Genomic DNA, 17014 nt, shown 5'->3' on the forward strand with positions numbered 1-17014 from the left:
GGAGAATATTCTGTGCTTGATTCAGAGCCATAAAGGGCTTCTTTCTTGTACTGGGTCATTTTCAGTTTCCTTATTTACATATTTCCTTTTACCGACAGAAATTAAAGCTGAGATATGGCATATTAATATTGTGTGTAATGTATTTTTTACATTTAATATGCTGAGGTATTGGTTGTTACATGTGTTTTGTTTGTTTTTTTCCCTTGAGACTACAAAAGCCCTACAGATTGTGTCCAGTAGTTCCACAGACCATAAAACAGAACATCAGTTCTCTCTGGAAGTGTCATCCAAAAACTGTAGAAAGTGTTTCAGACTGAAAGAATTGAAGTGAAGTACTATAAACACAAGAACCTCCAACTTGTGCAGAACTGTAAGAACTATAGTTAGTTACAGTATATTTCACCTCTGAGGATCCATCAGTCATGACTTTTAATAGCAGTATTAAGATGGCATTAAGACATGAAATATCCCTAAATGGTTGATGACATCACTCAGGTAGTCGCCCTTTACCTAAAGATCCTCAGTGGTTAATGTTCACCTCACGCTCTGATAACATCATCGTGCAAAGGTCACAGCTGAGATATGGAGTTGACTCATTTGATCTAGACAGTCACAAAGAAACAAAGTCAGCAAGCAAGCGAGGAGAGAAGACGTCAGGGTTTACTATGGAGGCCATCACAGACTTCCAGAGTAAGTCACCTTCTATTGTAGAGTGTTGAGGTAAAGCTGTAATCATGACTCATAGAGTAAATGCAAAGGTATGCTTTTAAAAATGCTGTATCTCTCGGTAAAGCAGAGCAGGATTTAAGTATAAGTTCTGTATGAGGTATGTAGAAGTTTATGCCTGAGGCTGGCACTTCAACCAAGTTAATTATTTGTTCTTATGTATTATATACACTTTACTGATCCTACAAGGGGTAATTCTCTTTTTGCATATCCCATCTTTATAGGAAGCTGGGGTCAGAGAGTAGGGTCCTTCATCAGTATAACTTATTTAGTTTGGTTCATGGTTTTGTGGTGCTGTTAGCATTTGAACCTCCAGTAACTTTTCTGATTTGGGCACTGAAAAAACACAACCCATAACTGAATTATAGGAATACTATAATGCTGCTATATTAGAGTGGCTACTCCAATAAGATAGTCATAAACAAAAGTTTACATACGTGTAGAAAAAGGTCATGTGTATTATAGCAGTCTTGAGTTTCCAGTGACTACAACACTCAGTTTTCTGTGATGGAGTCATTGAAACCTATGAGTCTTTCTCACAAGAAAAACAAAACTTTTTGATTGAACATAGCTCTTCTAGAAATATGACAAAAACATACAGGTCAAAACTGTACAGAAACAACCTAAATGATCAGTTCAGGTGATGAAGAAAGAGGTGTTAATCAACGTTTCTTGGTGGCATGGCCTTTTCATCCAGTCAGGTTTTATTATCATCCACATTTCATTTTGTTGTATCATTGGTTTTTAAATTATAAAGTGAAAAAGGATGAGTTGTCACTTTGGCACATCGGCTGTATCTTTAGCGCCTCTGTGATGTTTTTGGATGTTTTGGAATCTTGGAGCTGAAATGTGGAAAATCTCTTCTTTAAATCACTTCACACAACTCAGACTAGCTGCTGGTGTGTGTGTCCATTTAAGTTAATATCTCAGTTCAAACTTGTGGAAAGGAGAGGCTTGGACTCAAAACAGACCTGTAGATTTGAAAGTTTTATCTGACAGAATTATAAAATAAGAGCCCAGCATAAGTCAGACTGCCCCTGTGTGTAGCTATGGCTGCTAAGGACATGTGTGACTCTAGATCCATGACTTCGCTGCTGTCTACATATTGCCTATCTCTCTCTGGTTATAAAACTGACTTATATGGAATATATTGTCTGACACATGTAATTTAAAGTTTGCAGCATGTATTGGCAGTTGGAACAGTTGTTTTTCATCTGAATGAGCTGCGATTAGTTTTGATCATCATCATTCCGCCTACAGCTGAAGCGATTCCTCGAGTTATTCGAGTAATTGGATCACTAAAATGCCTCGAAGCTGCGTTTAACCACTATATACTAGACCCTGGGTCACTAACTGGTGGAGTCCAGATCCAGACTCCATCCTATACAGACCCGGACGTACAATCATTAAATTAAGAGCGGATTTTAAATTAACTTCTATTTTAACTGTAGTGTTCACGGCATGTAGCAGATCAAAAGTTGTTGATATTCAAACTAATGTGAAAGTTGGTGTTTACAATAAATATGATGTTATAAGAGAACTGAAAATTGAAAAAAAGAGCACAGTAAAAAAATCCTCAGTTCTGAAAACATCAAAATTCATCCAGAGCTTTTAGCAGGACTTCATTTTAAGCTGAATAAATTGTGAGACGGTGCAGCAGCATTTGTTCTTTAAACCACATCTCTACTTTCACTAACACTTCATGTATGTGGCGTCTTTTATTGGACAGGAGCTTAAGGGAAGAAAACCTGTTAGACTCCATGGTTTGGGAGTGTGCATCTCAACTCAACAGTCCTAACTTCCCCCAGAATCTGCTCCTCAGCTTTGCCACCCAGCACCAAGTGTTTTGAAAGCTTTGCAGCTCTCTGAATGTTGGAGAGGATTAAATGACCCTTATGGAGTGTGATTATCCTGTCTGTTAGCATATCTATTCACAAATAAAATCCCTGTGCTCTTTACATGCTATTGTAAGGCACATGTAAACATTTGATTTAAACTTTTTGTGACCACACTCTTGGTGTAATTTTCTTACTGCTCCTGTGTATGTTTGTCTTCCAGAGGTTGCTGTTGGTGTGATGGGATTCGGTTTATTTTTTCTGCTCTTTGGCGTGCTGCTGTACTTTGACTCCGTCTTGTTGGCCATTGGGAATGTGAGTAGTCTTTCTTTGGTCAGCCTCTCACTGGCCCATATTAGCAGTCACAGACAGCATCACAGGTTTACAAACTGTAGGAACGGTTTAGAGGTAAATATGAATGAGTTCTTTAATACTTCAAGTCATTGAACTCATTGTCTGTATAAAGCACTGATCAGTCCTGCTTTAACTGGTGGAGTAGCTCCTAATTACAGATGTCAAACTATAACTTAACTGTAGTCCAGTGAGATGTGCCAGAAGTTTTTCCAGTTCAGTACAGTGAATGCATTTTATGACTGGATTAACAAAACTAGGTTCAGTTAAAAGATAAATCTGGAGACAGAGGGCATACAGCAGAACCAAAGTGTTACGATGTGTTTAATAACTCCTGTCATGTTCTGTAGATCATGTTCCTCACTGGTCTGACGTTCATAATCGGCATCAGGAGAACAGCCCATTTCTTCTTTCAAAGACAAAAGTTTCGAGCTTCTTTTTTCTTCCTGGGTGGCGTGGCGCTGGTCGTGTGCCGATGGCCCGTCATTGGGATGCTGGTGGAGACTTATGGCTTTGTCCTGCTTTTCAGGTTAGTGTTTCTGACACAGTAAAATGAGCATTGTCTTCAATAATATTAATGGTAATGTAGTTTCTCAGACATCTATGATGTGCAGGTGAAGAAGAAACATCCAGCATCCATCTAAGTACTGGATCACATCCACCAACAGCCTCATCTGACCTACTCTGACTGTCATGTCCTGTTTCCATCCTTGTGGAAATAGGACATGATGTGCCTTCTTCTTTTTACTTTTGGCATTCAGATACATAGCCTGTCCCCTCTCTATTTCTCACTCTTCCTCATCTTTAATGTAGTAATTACCCTCCTGTCTGGTCACTGGGAGCTGGACATTTTTTTTGCAGCTTTTAACAGTTTCTGTCCCTCATCTTCAAACAGCTGCACAATGCCAAGCTCCATCTGTCTCTTCTCCTTTCGTCTCTGTCCCTTCTGTCCTTTCTTTTTTCCTGCCTTATGCATAGACACCAGCACCGGCATTGTTTTAGTCACATCAGGGTTGAGAATCCCTTCCACTGGTTAAGGCTTATCCATGTCAGTCCAGTGCTTGTTCCTTTTTCTACACATCTATAGCAATACCTTTGACAGCAGAATTGTTCTTCTACAACACAACTTTCCCTTTTCTTCTTTTCACTTCCTGTTTACTGTCAGCTTGTTCTCACTTTCTTTTTCTTTCTCCTAATGTCTTCCCTTTACTTTCTCTTAGCTACCCTACAAACTGACACTGCCATTTTCTCCGTCTCTTCCCCAACTCTCATACATCCTAATTAAATACAGGAAGAGAAGGAGAAAACAAAAGTTCAATGTCATGTGATCACTCTAGATCCTTATAAACTATGGAATAAACAATTCAGTGAAGTTTGTCCACATTATCTGCCAACATTTGGGTTGTTTTAATCTGCCACAGTGAGTGTTTTCCCACATATTTCAACAGGGACTACTAACAGACACACATCTATTACACCCCATCATATCAGATCCCTTCCTTTTCACTTACATGCATTCTCTCAGGTCAGACACTACAATAATAATAATTCTTGTTGCTGAGATTTTTTATAGGCTATAATAAAATTAAAACAGTACACTTGCATTTAATTGTGTAATGGTTGCTAGCTTGTTGAAATGGTTCAGTAGTTTTTCTGTATTTCGTGTTGTATCTGCTCATGTAATTAAATGGATTCATGCTTTGTCTTCATCTGCAGGTCTTTCTTTCCCGTGGCTTTGGGATTTGTGCTGTCAGCCGTGAATATCCCTTTCCTCAATTCAGTATGTTTTGTTTTTTACTCAGTAGATTAACACTAAATAAGCTCCACAAAAACAAATGAGAATGTTACTTTTTCTGTCAGTTTTTCTCCAGCAGCTCGTCCATGGTGTGAGCAGTGAAGGAGCCGACTGCAGAGATCACATACTGCTGATGAGCGACAAGGTACGTTTTATCCGTTTGTCTCCTGGCTATAAAAGACACAAGCAGAAACAAAAAAATCAAGCCGTTTTTTCATTTTGAGCAAAAAACAAAAAAAACAGAAAACGGTTCGTTTTTTCGTTTTGAACAAAAAACAAAAAAAGAGGAAACGGTTGGTTTTTTCGTTTTTTCGTTTTCACCCCCAAAATGAAAATACGACTCCATATTCCGTTTCATTGGTGGGCGGGGCTTCGGAGCCTGCCAGTGCACAGTAAAGCTCCTGCCCATCACAATAAAGCTCTTGCGCTGGCATTCATAGACAGACTGACTTTCATTGTATTGCCTGCCCCCACTGCACTTCCCCTAACTCTGAATCAAAGCAAGTCGTGTACACAGTAATGACAGTCATAACCAGTGGTGTAGTCTAGTTTTTTCTACTGGGTATACTCCAACCTCATAAACCAAAGCCAGGTCAGGTTCTCATATATGTGCGCGTGCACTCACACGTCCACGCGTACACACACACACACAGCAGCTCCTTTATTTCAAACTACCAATTAGATACTTATAGACATTATAGCGTCAGCAGCTCCTCCTCCTGCCATCAGGTAGAGCTGATGTTTCCTCTTCATCAGGTAGACCTGATGTTTCCTCTTCATCAGGTAGAGCTGATGTTTCCTCTTCATCAGGTAGAGCTGATGTTTCCTCTTCATCAGGTAGAGCTGATGTTTCCTCTTCATCAGGTAGAGCTGATGTTTCCTCTTCATCAGGTAGAGCTGATGTTTCCTCTTCATCAGGTAGAGCTGATGTTTCCTCTTCATCAGGCTCCCTTTCCTAAACTTTAACCTTATCTCCAGCTGTAGTGTTCCCTAAAGCGGCAGTATTCACAGGACAAGCAACAGGCTTATTAAAACACTGAAATGGTTTCATTTAGCTTTGCTTTCTTTTTCTTATTTTTTCTCCACTGACTGATGTTGGGTCATTAGAAGTTCTAGACTCATGTCCCTCTTCTTCTAAGCCAGGGGTATTCAGCTAAAATTCAGAGAGGTCCAGTCAGCAAAGGTCCAGAACATCATAATGTCTAACTTGAGTTACTGTGATGTATGCTGATGTAACCTGGTAGTTTTATTAGAGTCTGCCTGTAATCAAAAACTGACCGTCAAATAAATTCAGTACGGTTCAAAAACATTTTGACATTTATTAATAAATAACTTATATATAACAGTATATCTTAGAATAAAGTGCGGAACTTAAAAAAGCATGACTGAACAACCTGAATCAACTTCTATACATCTTTTACAATAATTAAATCTCATAAATGTAAACATTTGAACACTTTTACATTTTTGTCTGTCTCATATCACTCCCCTAATATCTCTGCAGCTTAATGGGAGAACTGAGCTGCTGCTTGTTTGAGCCGTTCTCAAAACATATTTTGATTATGTTCATAGTTGAGAAAGCTGCCTTACAGCTGTATGTTGAGCCAAACATGGTCAGCATGTGACCACAGTCTGTCCTCTAGAGATGTATAAGGCACAAAAGATACGACTCTCAGAGCCGATGCTTTGTAGTGAATCTGAAGAGCCGACTCCTAACGTATTTAATGGAATATGGAGTTTAACACTGTCCTCGCAGAAAACATGTTACTGGATCCTAGATTAAAGAAGCTTGCCTTCAGTGACAACAGAGCTGTTGATGAGACACTTCAGAGAATAAGAGCAGCAGTCTGACACCTCCACCATTAGAGGACCAAGTGGAGGAGGAACCTCAAACTTCTGCTGTGTGGAGCCTCTTTGATGGAAGAGTTACAGGAGATGATTCAGGAGAAATCCTACAGCTGATGTGGTAATGGAGGATCATATCTAGAGGAAGCCCTCGTCCAACCAGCAGACAACCCACTGAGCTGGAGCAGGACAAGGCCTCAGTCTGCCCCACCTGGTGAAGGTGATGGAGGAGAGACAACTTCTTCCATCTGAGAGAATCTTCTCAAAAACACAGCAGATATTCACTGAAAGAAGAAATGTATCAGCCCATCCAAGCTCAGCCATCTGATTTTTCTAAATGTCAGCCTGCTCTGAGGACATTTATACTGTTTGAATACTGAGTCTGGTTCTGGTTCTGTTCTGGTTCTGTGGGTTCATGTGCAGAGTTTTGTTCATTTATTTTTGTGCAAAAAAGTTTGGTTGAAATAATAAACAAAAGCAAGAATACCTGTTTTTGTAACAGAGCAAATGTACAAAATGAGTCAATTATAAGGCTTCTCATAAAAACACTGAATGAAAAAGAGTTTGTCAAAACACAAATGATTCATATTTGCCAGGTTAGGATAAAATATGAGGCTACAAAGAAAAATAAATTAGGAGCCGTTTGGGAGCCGAAAGAGCCGGCTTTTCTTTGGAAGCAGTGCCAAAAGCTCTCTGAAAAGAGCTGAACTCCCATCACTACTGTCCTCTTTGTCCTTCATCTCTCAGCTGCTTTTTGAAGGCAGAGCTGCGATGCGATTCAGCGACGTCATTGGCTGAGCAGCGTCACGTGGGATGCCTGAACTCGTACATAATTGGTCTGTGCGTTTCTGAGCTGATAGACCAATGATAACACTGGAAAGCTGCACCGGTAAAATAGAAGCGACCTGCCAAATTTACACCCGTATAGACGGCGTCTGGGTCCAGATCCAGACCGCGGTCGACCTTCAGTGAGCCCTGTTCTCAGCCAGACACCTTCCCCCGTCCCATCCAGCTTCACCGCTTCCTGACACAGAGAAAAGTGAACGTTATGTCAAAAAAACATACTGATACATGTGTTTGCGCATTTTTAAGTGGTTATATGGAAATTCGGGACCTTTTCTAGTGGGTATAAGGCGTATACCTGCGTGTTTACACCCGTGGGTATACGTATCTTTGCGCATTTTTAAGTGGGTATACAGAAATTTGGAAAATTTTCTCGTGGTGGGGTGTATACCTGCGTATCACGTCGACTACACCACTGATCATAGCTACATGTATGACGTTTGTAGCAAAAAAATAAAAATAAACGCGTGAAAATCAGTTTAATATTCAGAGTTAAGATGGATTAAATGCGCTGTCAAACAGCGCTGAGTGGAGCGGCTGACCGGACCAAGACGGCGGCCATATTTCTCGCTGCGCAGCACCCCGAGCGGCGTTGCGCGAGCAAAGCACATTGGGAAATGCTAAATTAGAGTTATTATTTCGTGAGCTTTATTGTGATGGGCACCACACCGGCGGGCTCCGAAGCCTCGCCTACCAATGAAACGAAATATGGAGTCGTATTTTCATTTTGGGGGTGAAAACGAAAAAACGAAAAAACAAAAAAACAAAAAAACGAACCGTTTCCTGATTTTTTGTTTCTGCTCGTGTCTTTTATAGCCAGGAAATGAAAAAACGGCTTGATTTTTTGTTTCTGCTTGTGTCTTTTATAGCCAGGAAACAAACTGATAAAACGTACCTTGTCCGCCTGTCAGGGCCCTCTCCTCATCCCTCCCCACCTGGCATCCCAAACTAACCCCCTCCCTTATCCTCTATCCTGTTTTCTCTCCCTGTCTGCTCTTTGGTCTCCCATCAATCCCTATTCCCCTGTTTTCCCTTGTAGGACGGCAACCGAGTAGAGCTCGGCTTCACAGCTGTCTCTACTCGGGTAATCAATCTCCTCCTCGAGCCCCGGGCAGCTGGAAGAAATTACCCTGATCACTCACCTTGCAATAAATACCGGTTCTGCACTCCACACCCTGCCAGATTGTTGAAATATACTGCTCAGTCAGTTCACCTTCTCGCCTCCTGAAAATCTGTTGTGCATTTAACGTCGTTACTAACGTTTTCTCTCCTGCCCTCTTCCAGAACCCGCTGCCCCGGAGCCTCCCTGCCTGGAACCCTTACCCGACTCTCCCCAACCCATTCGGCACCAGTCCCCCTCCCATTCGGATTCCCCGTTCTGCCTGGACCCCCTCCTGAACCCCCTTTTTCCTCCCCGGCTGCTGAAGCTGCAGCAGACGCCGTCAGCTCCCTGCCCTCCGGCTCTCCTCCCGGAACATTACCGGCCAGACACCATCAGCTCCCAGCCTCCCGGAGCCCCCCCCACCAGAACTTCACCGGCAAAAACACCGTCTCCGCCTGACACTCCTCCTCAATTCCCCCCGGATCGTCAGAGAACTGCCTCCTGCCTCCTTCGCCGAACTCCTAAGTCTGGCCGCCAGGGATCCTCCCCGTCATCCAAGACGCTCCGGCCCCCGCCCGGACCACAGACCACCGCCGATCCCCGGCTCCAGACCCACCCGGCCACATTCCTCTGCTCTCCGCATTCCCCGTCCCTGCGCTCTGGTCCCTGCATTCATTCCACATTCATCCTCCCACAATAAATCCTTGCAATTACTCCGGTTCTGGTAGTGGTGCTCTCTGTGTTGGTCCGCCCAGCCGAGCCCGTGACACCGCCCCTGACCTCCTTGACTAAACAATCAGATTTTCTGAAGCGAGGTTAGAGCTACTCCAGGACTAAACTCAATAATAACTCAAGCCTTATGAAGGTTTGATTTCAGATTGATGCTCAAAGAAGACTGGTGACTTACTTGGACTATGTCAATGAAGATTAATGAGCATCATCAGCTGGACAAGTTCTTGTCAACAGAAGTGACCCATTGCAAAGGTTTTCTCACCTTCTGCTTGGATTGGATACATTTTCACATGTAATCAGCAAATGTCTGTTAAAAATAAAGAGTATATTTGGTCTTATATGTTGCAGAAACAGCCATGGTATCCAACATGAGTGAGCAAATCACATTTATTTCACAGATTCATGAATTAATGTGACTTTTGTGGGAATTCCATCTGTCTCTCCTTCCTCTTGATTTCCAGTGATTTGCTGTATCTTCATTTTAATTGCATGGAACTTCTAAATTACTTGAATTTATAGTAACTTTCCACTGTAGAAATGGCTTTTTGATGAGGACATCAACAATGTTTTGAAATGTTGCTAATCCAATATCTTGCATCCTTATTTATGTCTAATTTGTTCAATCTATGCGCAGACAGAAACATAAAACCAACTATTTTCAGTTTCAGTGGGAGTTACGTGCTACATCCACATCTTAGCTTAGTATTTTTCAGTGTTTTTGCTCATTCACGAGCTGCCTCCCCTTCTCTCTGCAGTCCTTTCATAAATTTTGAATCCTGCTCTTCCTGACCCTCCTGAACCTGCAGCAGCTGTCACTTTGTTTGCTTTCACAGTCAGACGTTTTAAGTGGGACATCAAACAGAGAGTCGCCGTTTGTTGTCTTTCTGTTTGATACTTTTTGCAGGTGTACCTTCTCTTTTTGGGGAATTAAAGCACAAGAAGCTAAAAGTTAACGGAACAACGTCATCCCTTGATCTGGGTCCATTCATCCCTATTTTATCTTTTAGACTATTACAAGAACAAGATATCAATGAATTTTGCAGTTGTCATTGTCTCCATAGGGTGAATCTATTAAGTAAGTCCAGAGCATTCTCACTAGTGTGACTTATCTTGCCTCTCCAACCTTTCATATATCTGTTTGAATCTACTTACTACAAAGGCCATAGTGTGACTTTATCATTGTTTTACCTTATAATGAACTAATTAAGCTAATTACACAAACTGCCCACATGCAAGTCCAATCTAAGCTAAACTGCTGGACAGAAAGTAGTCCTAGTAGTCGGTAGAAAAAACTTTAAAACTTTACATACTTGGAAAGAATGTAGTATTTTGCGCAGAATAAACTTTTTAAACCTTTAGTTGTTAAGACACAAAGTACTTTTTTAGGTTCAATAACCTATAAATCGTCAGCACTTCAGTACTTGGAATAAACCTTTAAATTATATAGACTTTAAAAAGCATTTTAGGGGAAAAAAACTTAAAATTTTACAAAAATCGATAGGAAGTAGTTGGGTGGAATAAACCAATATAACTGATTTATATAAATGAGCTTAAAATTGTCATATTTCATTGTAGTCACTTTATTCAAAATGTTAAAAAATGATGTGTTTTGCACTTATTGAAAGTTGTATAAAACCAAAGAATTCAACTGAGAAGCCATGACTGACTCAGGCCAGTTGTGAGCAACAACCATGTGACTAAAATCCAGACACTTTTTGGGTGAACCTTTCAATTCATTTTCAATACATTTTATTTACCAGTTCAATAAGAAAAGTAAAGACAAAGTTATAGAGAGAAATCCAACAAATCCAAAGTTTCCTTTGGATTCCCTGTCTGAGCAAGCACTTGGCGACAGTGGGGAGGTAAAACTCCCTTTTTCAGGAAGAACCCTCCGGCAGAACCAGGCTCAGACAGGGCGGCCATCTGCCTCGACCGATTGGGGTGAGGGTGAAGGAGAGAGAGAACAGGAAAAGTGAAAAGAGTGGAATCCTGTTGCAAAGACCAGGCCTTCCTCTTCAAGTGTGGGAAGCCATGTGTTAAAGACGCTTCACAGTGAAAAACTGTGACAGTGAAAGACACTTGACAGTGCTGCTCAGTCCATCACATCGGACACAGAGCAGCAGCAGAACGTCTTCTTTATCCAAGAGAAGACACGTTGGAAGCAGTTCTTCTTCTTCTTCTTTGTCTTTCTCTGCTCCTTCTCAGTGACTTCAGTGTCTTCATCCTCATTACGCTCCATGCCGTCCTCAGTGTCTTCAGCAGTGTCAGCATCGTCACTGTCCTCATACTCACTGCTCTTCAGGTCACTGTCCTCATCAAGCAAGCCTGTCAGGTTAATTCTGTTTTCAGGGTCTGCAGGCTTAACCATGATGGACAGGCTGGTGGAGGGTCTAGATTCATCGCTAAAAAAAAAGGAAACATACACTGTTGGGTTTACATCCGACAAGCAGAGAATGTAAACATGGAAATCAACAAAAGTCCATATCAGTCTTTTGTCACCGGCTGGGCTGCTAATGTCTCACAACCTGTGTACAAAGTAAATAGAAACACACTTACCAACTGCTGGTGGGGGAGCTGCTGCTGAGGTAGCTTTTGGTGATAAAGGGATGCTTGAGGATACCACTGGGGGTGATTCTGTCGTCATCATCCCACTGAAGCATCGCCTTCAACAGCTCGATGCACTCCCTCCTCTCATCAGCCTCTGCTGGGTTGTCCGTCTCAGAGCACACCTGGTGCAGAAAACATTTTGAAAGTCCAACAGTGGTCAAATCACCTTCCGCCGTGAAATGTGAATACCATAAATGAACGGGACTTTTCAGCAACTAGCTGCTGCTTCCTAAACTACCTACCGTTTTCATTTCATCCAGAGAGTCGAACGTGTAAACTGTGGGGTCGGAGTGGACGAGATCGGTCCCAAAATAATCCATAGGTGTCTGAAGGAAGAAAACAATGATGCTTACTAAAGTCTTTATCTTATTGAGTGAGTAAAGGTCAGAGGTAAAATCACAGTAGGAGTATTGTACCTTCAGCCGCCACCAATCATTTGGCATTCTCTCAAAAAATAATCGTGATCTCCGGCCAGCATCGATGAGATATTGCGGCGGCAGATCCAGCAGATGGATCATGCGTCGGAGCTGCAGACAAAACATAACACCATGTTAGACCTGAAGCTAATCCTGTCACGGCTTCTAATGTGTTTCAGCTGCAGTAATTTACTCACTGTCCAGTATTCTGAGTCTGATCCAAAGAGACTATCTTGAGTCATCATCCTGGCCATCACGCAGCCTAACGACCAAACGTCGATGGCCTCTGAATACGGCCGGCCCAGGAAGATTTCTGGAGCTCTAAATGTGGAAAAAACATCAAATGAAGATGTGACACAGTAGACAGTAAGGAGACAGCGCTGAATTAAAGATTTCTCAATGTTTAAAAAGTATCAGTATTTCATACCTATATGCAAGTCCTTGGCATAGCTTTCCTGCCCTGGCTTTGGACCTGTACTTGGCCAAACCAAAGTCAATCAGCTTGACCCTGAAGGGCTGCTTCACGCGATCCACCATCATGATGTTATCCTCCTTCACATCAGTGTGGATTATGCCAGCACTCTTTGTTGTTTTCAAAGCTCCAGCCAGCTGCAAGTAACAACATTTATCAGGAGTTTGTTAAAGAAATCTGTCACATGACAATAAAAGTAGAAGTTGTAAAGGTTCCTGAAACACCGATGTTGATTCTAGCACCACTGAAGGAGAGAAATATAAGGAGACAATAGAAGGTCACACCTGCTGGATAACTGTACGGACGTGTTCCAGTGGCATTGGCTGTGGTAAATTCTCCACATAGTCCCACAGGGTGATGTCCAGTTTTTCAAACACCAGGAGCCGCGTATTTTCTACGAAGATGTCTCCTTTGTAGTCAATGATGTTGGACTCCTTTGAGGTGTGGCTCATGAGCTTTTTCAGGATTTTCGCCTGTGGAGACATAATATGATTGCTGAGCCACATAGTCCAATCAGTTCTTCTCAACAACTAAAAAGTACATAACATGACCAGTACCACTACTCAGAATCTTGTAGTGGTACCACCTCTTTTTCAAACAATATCTTTTTTGTGTCACTGTTCAGCTGAAATCAGTGTCCTACCTCATGGTCAAGATTGTTCCTTTGGGGCACCTTTATAGCCACGTGCTCTTCAGTGTTGTTTTTCACACATTCCAGCACTGTTCCATAGCTTCCATCTCCCAGTTCTTTCACCACCGTGTAGCCTGTTGGGACTTCGGAACGCTGCCTTGAGGAACTCCCCTCGGAGGAAGATGAGGATGAGGATGAGGATGAGGATGATGATGAGGATGAACTTTGAAAGTACATTTTTGTCTTGTCCCAGAAGACTGAAAGTGAAACAGACACAAAAGAGAACCATAATCTATGGATGTCTTGTTAAACCATTGGTAATCTACCACGCTGTTGTGATCTCAGTTTTCAATCATATTTGCTAAATATTGAACCAATTATCATAAAACAACAGCACTGAGTGTTACAACCTGTTCTGAATTGTGTTATAAGACATATTGGACAGTACTGCAGCAAAACTACATGGATGTTTCCTCAGAAACTCCAAAGTGTTTACTTCATTAAACAGAAGAGTGGAGTTACTTACTTCACAAAAGTTTGGTTATCTAGATTTTGCTGAAATGTGGATGTCTCTGAGTTTGGTGTGAAGCTGGTTTCACTAAACTACTCAATAAACGAATAAATAACTCAATAAAATACATTGAAATGGTGTCTCCACTCAGAGTTTTTGTGTTTGGCATGAATTCTAGAATGCCTTTAAAAACTATTTAAAATTTCTCAGGATGGTTTAATTTTGAAAATGGCATGTTAAATGACCAAAACTGGCACTGTTTTTCTCATCTATCTGCACTTAATAACTTATAGTGACATATTCTGAGTAATGTTGTTATAAATTGTTGAAATCTCTCATTTGTTAGAACATTTTCTGCTTAACTGTGTCTCATTTGACAGATTTTTCTCACATAAAATATATTTCAAATATATTAAAAATGCTAACTTTTAGAAATGTGTTCAGCATTTTTATTCACAAATCAAGATATTTGAGATCATTTTTTTAAAGCCTGTTTATCCACATCCAGCACATTTTTAACATATTACAGGCATTTGAGGTAATGTTTAAATGACAGTATCTCAAGAACTAATACAGATAAAGCATGATTTTTTTTATGGTTAGTTCTAGTTTCAACTACAGGACAAGTCGATGAAATAATCTCTGATAGCAGGTGAATTGAAATTTAAAAAATAATTGAAATTGTCACTGAAAGTCTCATCTTTGAGCACACATTACCCCAAAAAACAATAATGCAGAAATCATCCAATGATATTTTCTGACACTTTTGTACTTGCATGCCAGGATAATCCAAAACAAAGCATGCAGAATATTTTTTTATGAAAAAGAAAATGTGATGAACTTTAGTAACTGATTGAGCAGATATGACAAGTTGTACCACCAAAGACAAAAATATTGCTGGATAGCATAATCCAATTTCATTTTTGGATTCCATGTTGCAAGTTAAGGAAACAGAATGAGCTATTACCTTACTTATTACACTTACTGAATTAATTTACTTATCAGAAAAAAGTGACCTTAAATCTTGCTCACATCAACACATCAGACTATCATTTTATACTCCAAAAATGAACATTTCCCAGTAGAAAAATCCCAACATATCTATGCATTTGGTCATGGTTGTATCAAATTATTCCAAGTTTGAAGCTTTAAAACCAAATTTTGTCTTAACAAAAATGTTTGTCCTGCTCTTTACAGGAGTTGGTTTTAGTTATCCAGTTATGACCAAACCTGAACACATCACTTCCCTTCCACGCTGCTAAGATCTGACTTTTTAATAACAAGATGTTAAAAATTACAAGACAAGTACAAAACTGAGTGTTACATCCTGTTCTGACTCATGGATTTCTTTACAGATTGGACAGAGTTGTAGAAAAATAGATCTTAGAACTGCCTTCTGAATGTTTCCTCTGGTGTTTGCTTCATCAAACAGAACAGTGAAGTCACTTACCTCAAAAATGTTGGCTTCTTTGGACTTTGTTGAAAGGTTGATGAGTTTAATCTCGATGTCTTGCTAATTTCAAGTAGTCCTGTTGTCCTGCTGAAATCCGTAAGACACTGTCCCCAACTGTCTGCACACTGACACTTATATGCAGCATGAATTCTAGAATGTCTCATTCTGAACTATTTTTAGGGGTGTTCATTCTGCATAGAACGCATTGCATATCTTGACAACGGTACTTCAGATCATGCTCAAACTTGGTAGGGGTATTACAGGGGTCCTGAGGAAGTGCAGTGGGGAGTTTGAATCAGATTGGATGAATGGTGGTGTTTTTTCGATGCAATGAAATCAAGGTAGTCACATTCTGACAGCAGTCTCAGCACTACTTTGTTTAAATGTAAACAAAGCAGCAGTTATTTTTTAAATTTTTAACTGTCATATTTACTGTAAAGAAAGCACACAGTGGATGGGTTTGGGTTCATGTAAAATGCTGAAACACTGGTGTAGTCATTGTATATGAGGAATATGGTTTTCCAAAGGGAACAAACTTGGAGTTAGTTGAGCCTTTGCAGAAAACATGTTGGGGGTAAATTGTGCCATCAATTATGTCGAAGTAAAATTTAAATTTTACACCTCATATAATGTAAGATCTGTCTCCATTTGTTCATGTATGACCCTGATGGGCTGAAAAGTCATTCTGTGGATCTTCATCTGCCACCTGACGTATGAACTTCCCCTTCTTTACTTCTCCTACAGCTCTCTCCAAATCCTTAAGAGAAGCTGAAGTCCTGTCTGTCTTCCACTAGTCTCAAAATTAAAATGTCACATAATTTTGGTTCTAACATGTCCATCCATCCATCCTCTATACACCGCTTTATCCTCACTAGGGTCATGGGGGGTGCTGGAGTCTATTCCAGCTGACTCAGGTGAAGGCAGGGGACACCCTGGACAGGTCACCAGTCTGTCACAGGGCTACATATACAGACACACAATCACACTCACATTCACACCTACGGACAATTTAGAGTAACCAATTAACCTCAGCATATTTTTGGACTGTGGGAGGAAGCCGGAGTACCCGGAGAAAACCCACACATGCACAGGGAGAACATGCAAACTCCATGCAGAAAGATCCCAGGCCCAGGCCGGGATTTGAACCAGGGATCTTCTTGCTGCAAGGTGAAAGTGCTAACCACTACGACACTGTGCAGCCCTAAATATTGAACCAATTATCATAAACAACAGCACTGAGTGTTACAACCTGTTCTGAATTGTGTTATCAGGCATATTGGACAGTATTGCAGCAAAACTACATGGATGTTTCCTCAGAAACTCCAAAGGTTTTACTTCATTCAACAGAAGAGAGGAGTTACTTACTTTACAAAAGTTTGGTTATCTAGATTTTGTTAAATTACTAAAACTGGCACTGTTTTTCTCATCTATCTGCACTTAATAACCTATAATGACATGCTCTGATTAATGTTATTATAAACTGCTGAAATCTGAAATTTGTTTGAACATTTTCTGCTCAACCATGTCTCATTTGTATAATTTTTTATAGCACAAAATATGGATATTTATAACTGTATTTGTATATTTTTATTAATATCAAGTAATTTCAGATAATTAAAAAACTCAAAAGCCTGTTTATCCACTTCTGGCACATTTTTCACACATGAAAGGCATTTGAGGTGATGTTTAAATCAC

General features: G+C 40.6%; 1 protein-coding gene and 1 long non-coding RNA gene across 2 annotated transcripts; one reads left to right on the plus strand and one right to left on the minus strand.

The window, feature by feature from the left end:
- Positions 1-563: 563 nt before the first annotated feature.
- Positions 564-4857, plus strand: golt1a (golgi transport 1A). The gene is made up of 5 exons (XM_022218817.2): positions 564-690; positions 2785-2876; positions 3263-3441; positions 4629-4692; positions 4773-4857. Exons 1-5 carry the CDS (start codon positions 666-668, stop codon positions 4800-4802), a joined length of 390 nt encoding a protein of 129 aa, XP_022074509.1. The 5' UTR covers positions 564-665; the 3' UTR covers positions 4803-4857.
- A 7222-nt stretch (positions 4858-12079) lies between these two features.
- LOC127533971 (uncharacterized) lies at positions 12080-12556 on the minus strand. The gene is made up of 3 exons (XR_007941869.1): positions 12450-12556; positions 12253-12363; positions 12080-12162 (listed from the first exon to the last, which is right to left on the minus strand). It is a non-coding gene; the product is annotated as an uncharacterized LOC127533971 (long non-coding RNA).
- Between the last annotated feature and the right edge of the window lie 4458 nt (positions 12557-17014).

Source organism: Acanthochromis polyacanthus, chromosome 5 (assembly GCF_021347895.1).
Source record: "Acanthochromis polyacanthus isolate Apoly-LR-REF ecotype Palm Island chromosome 5, KAUST_Apoly_ChrSc, whole genome shotgun sequence".
Classification (NCBI taxonomy): Eukaryota; Metazoa; Chordata; class Actinopteri; family Pomacentridae; genus Acanthochromis; species Acanthochromis polyacanthus.

Bases quoted from the DNA above. Each gene is read 5' to 3' on its own strand.
- golt1a (XM_022218817.2), top strand. From the start codon at position 666: ATGGAGGCCATCACAGACTTCCAGA. The intron at 3,442-4,628 runs GTTAGTGTTTCT...CTTCATCTGCAG, and splicing joins GGCTTTGTCCTGCTTTTCAG to GTCTTTCTTTCCCGTGGCTT. The intron at 4,693-4,772 runs GTATGTTTTGTT...TTTTTCTGTCAG, and splicing joins ATATCCCTTTCCTCAATTCA to TTTTTCTCCAGCAGCTCGTC.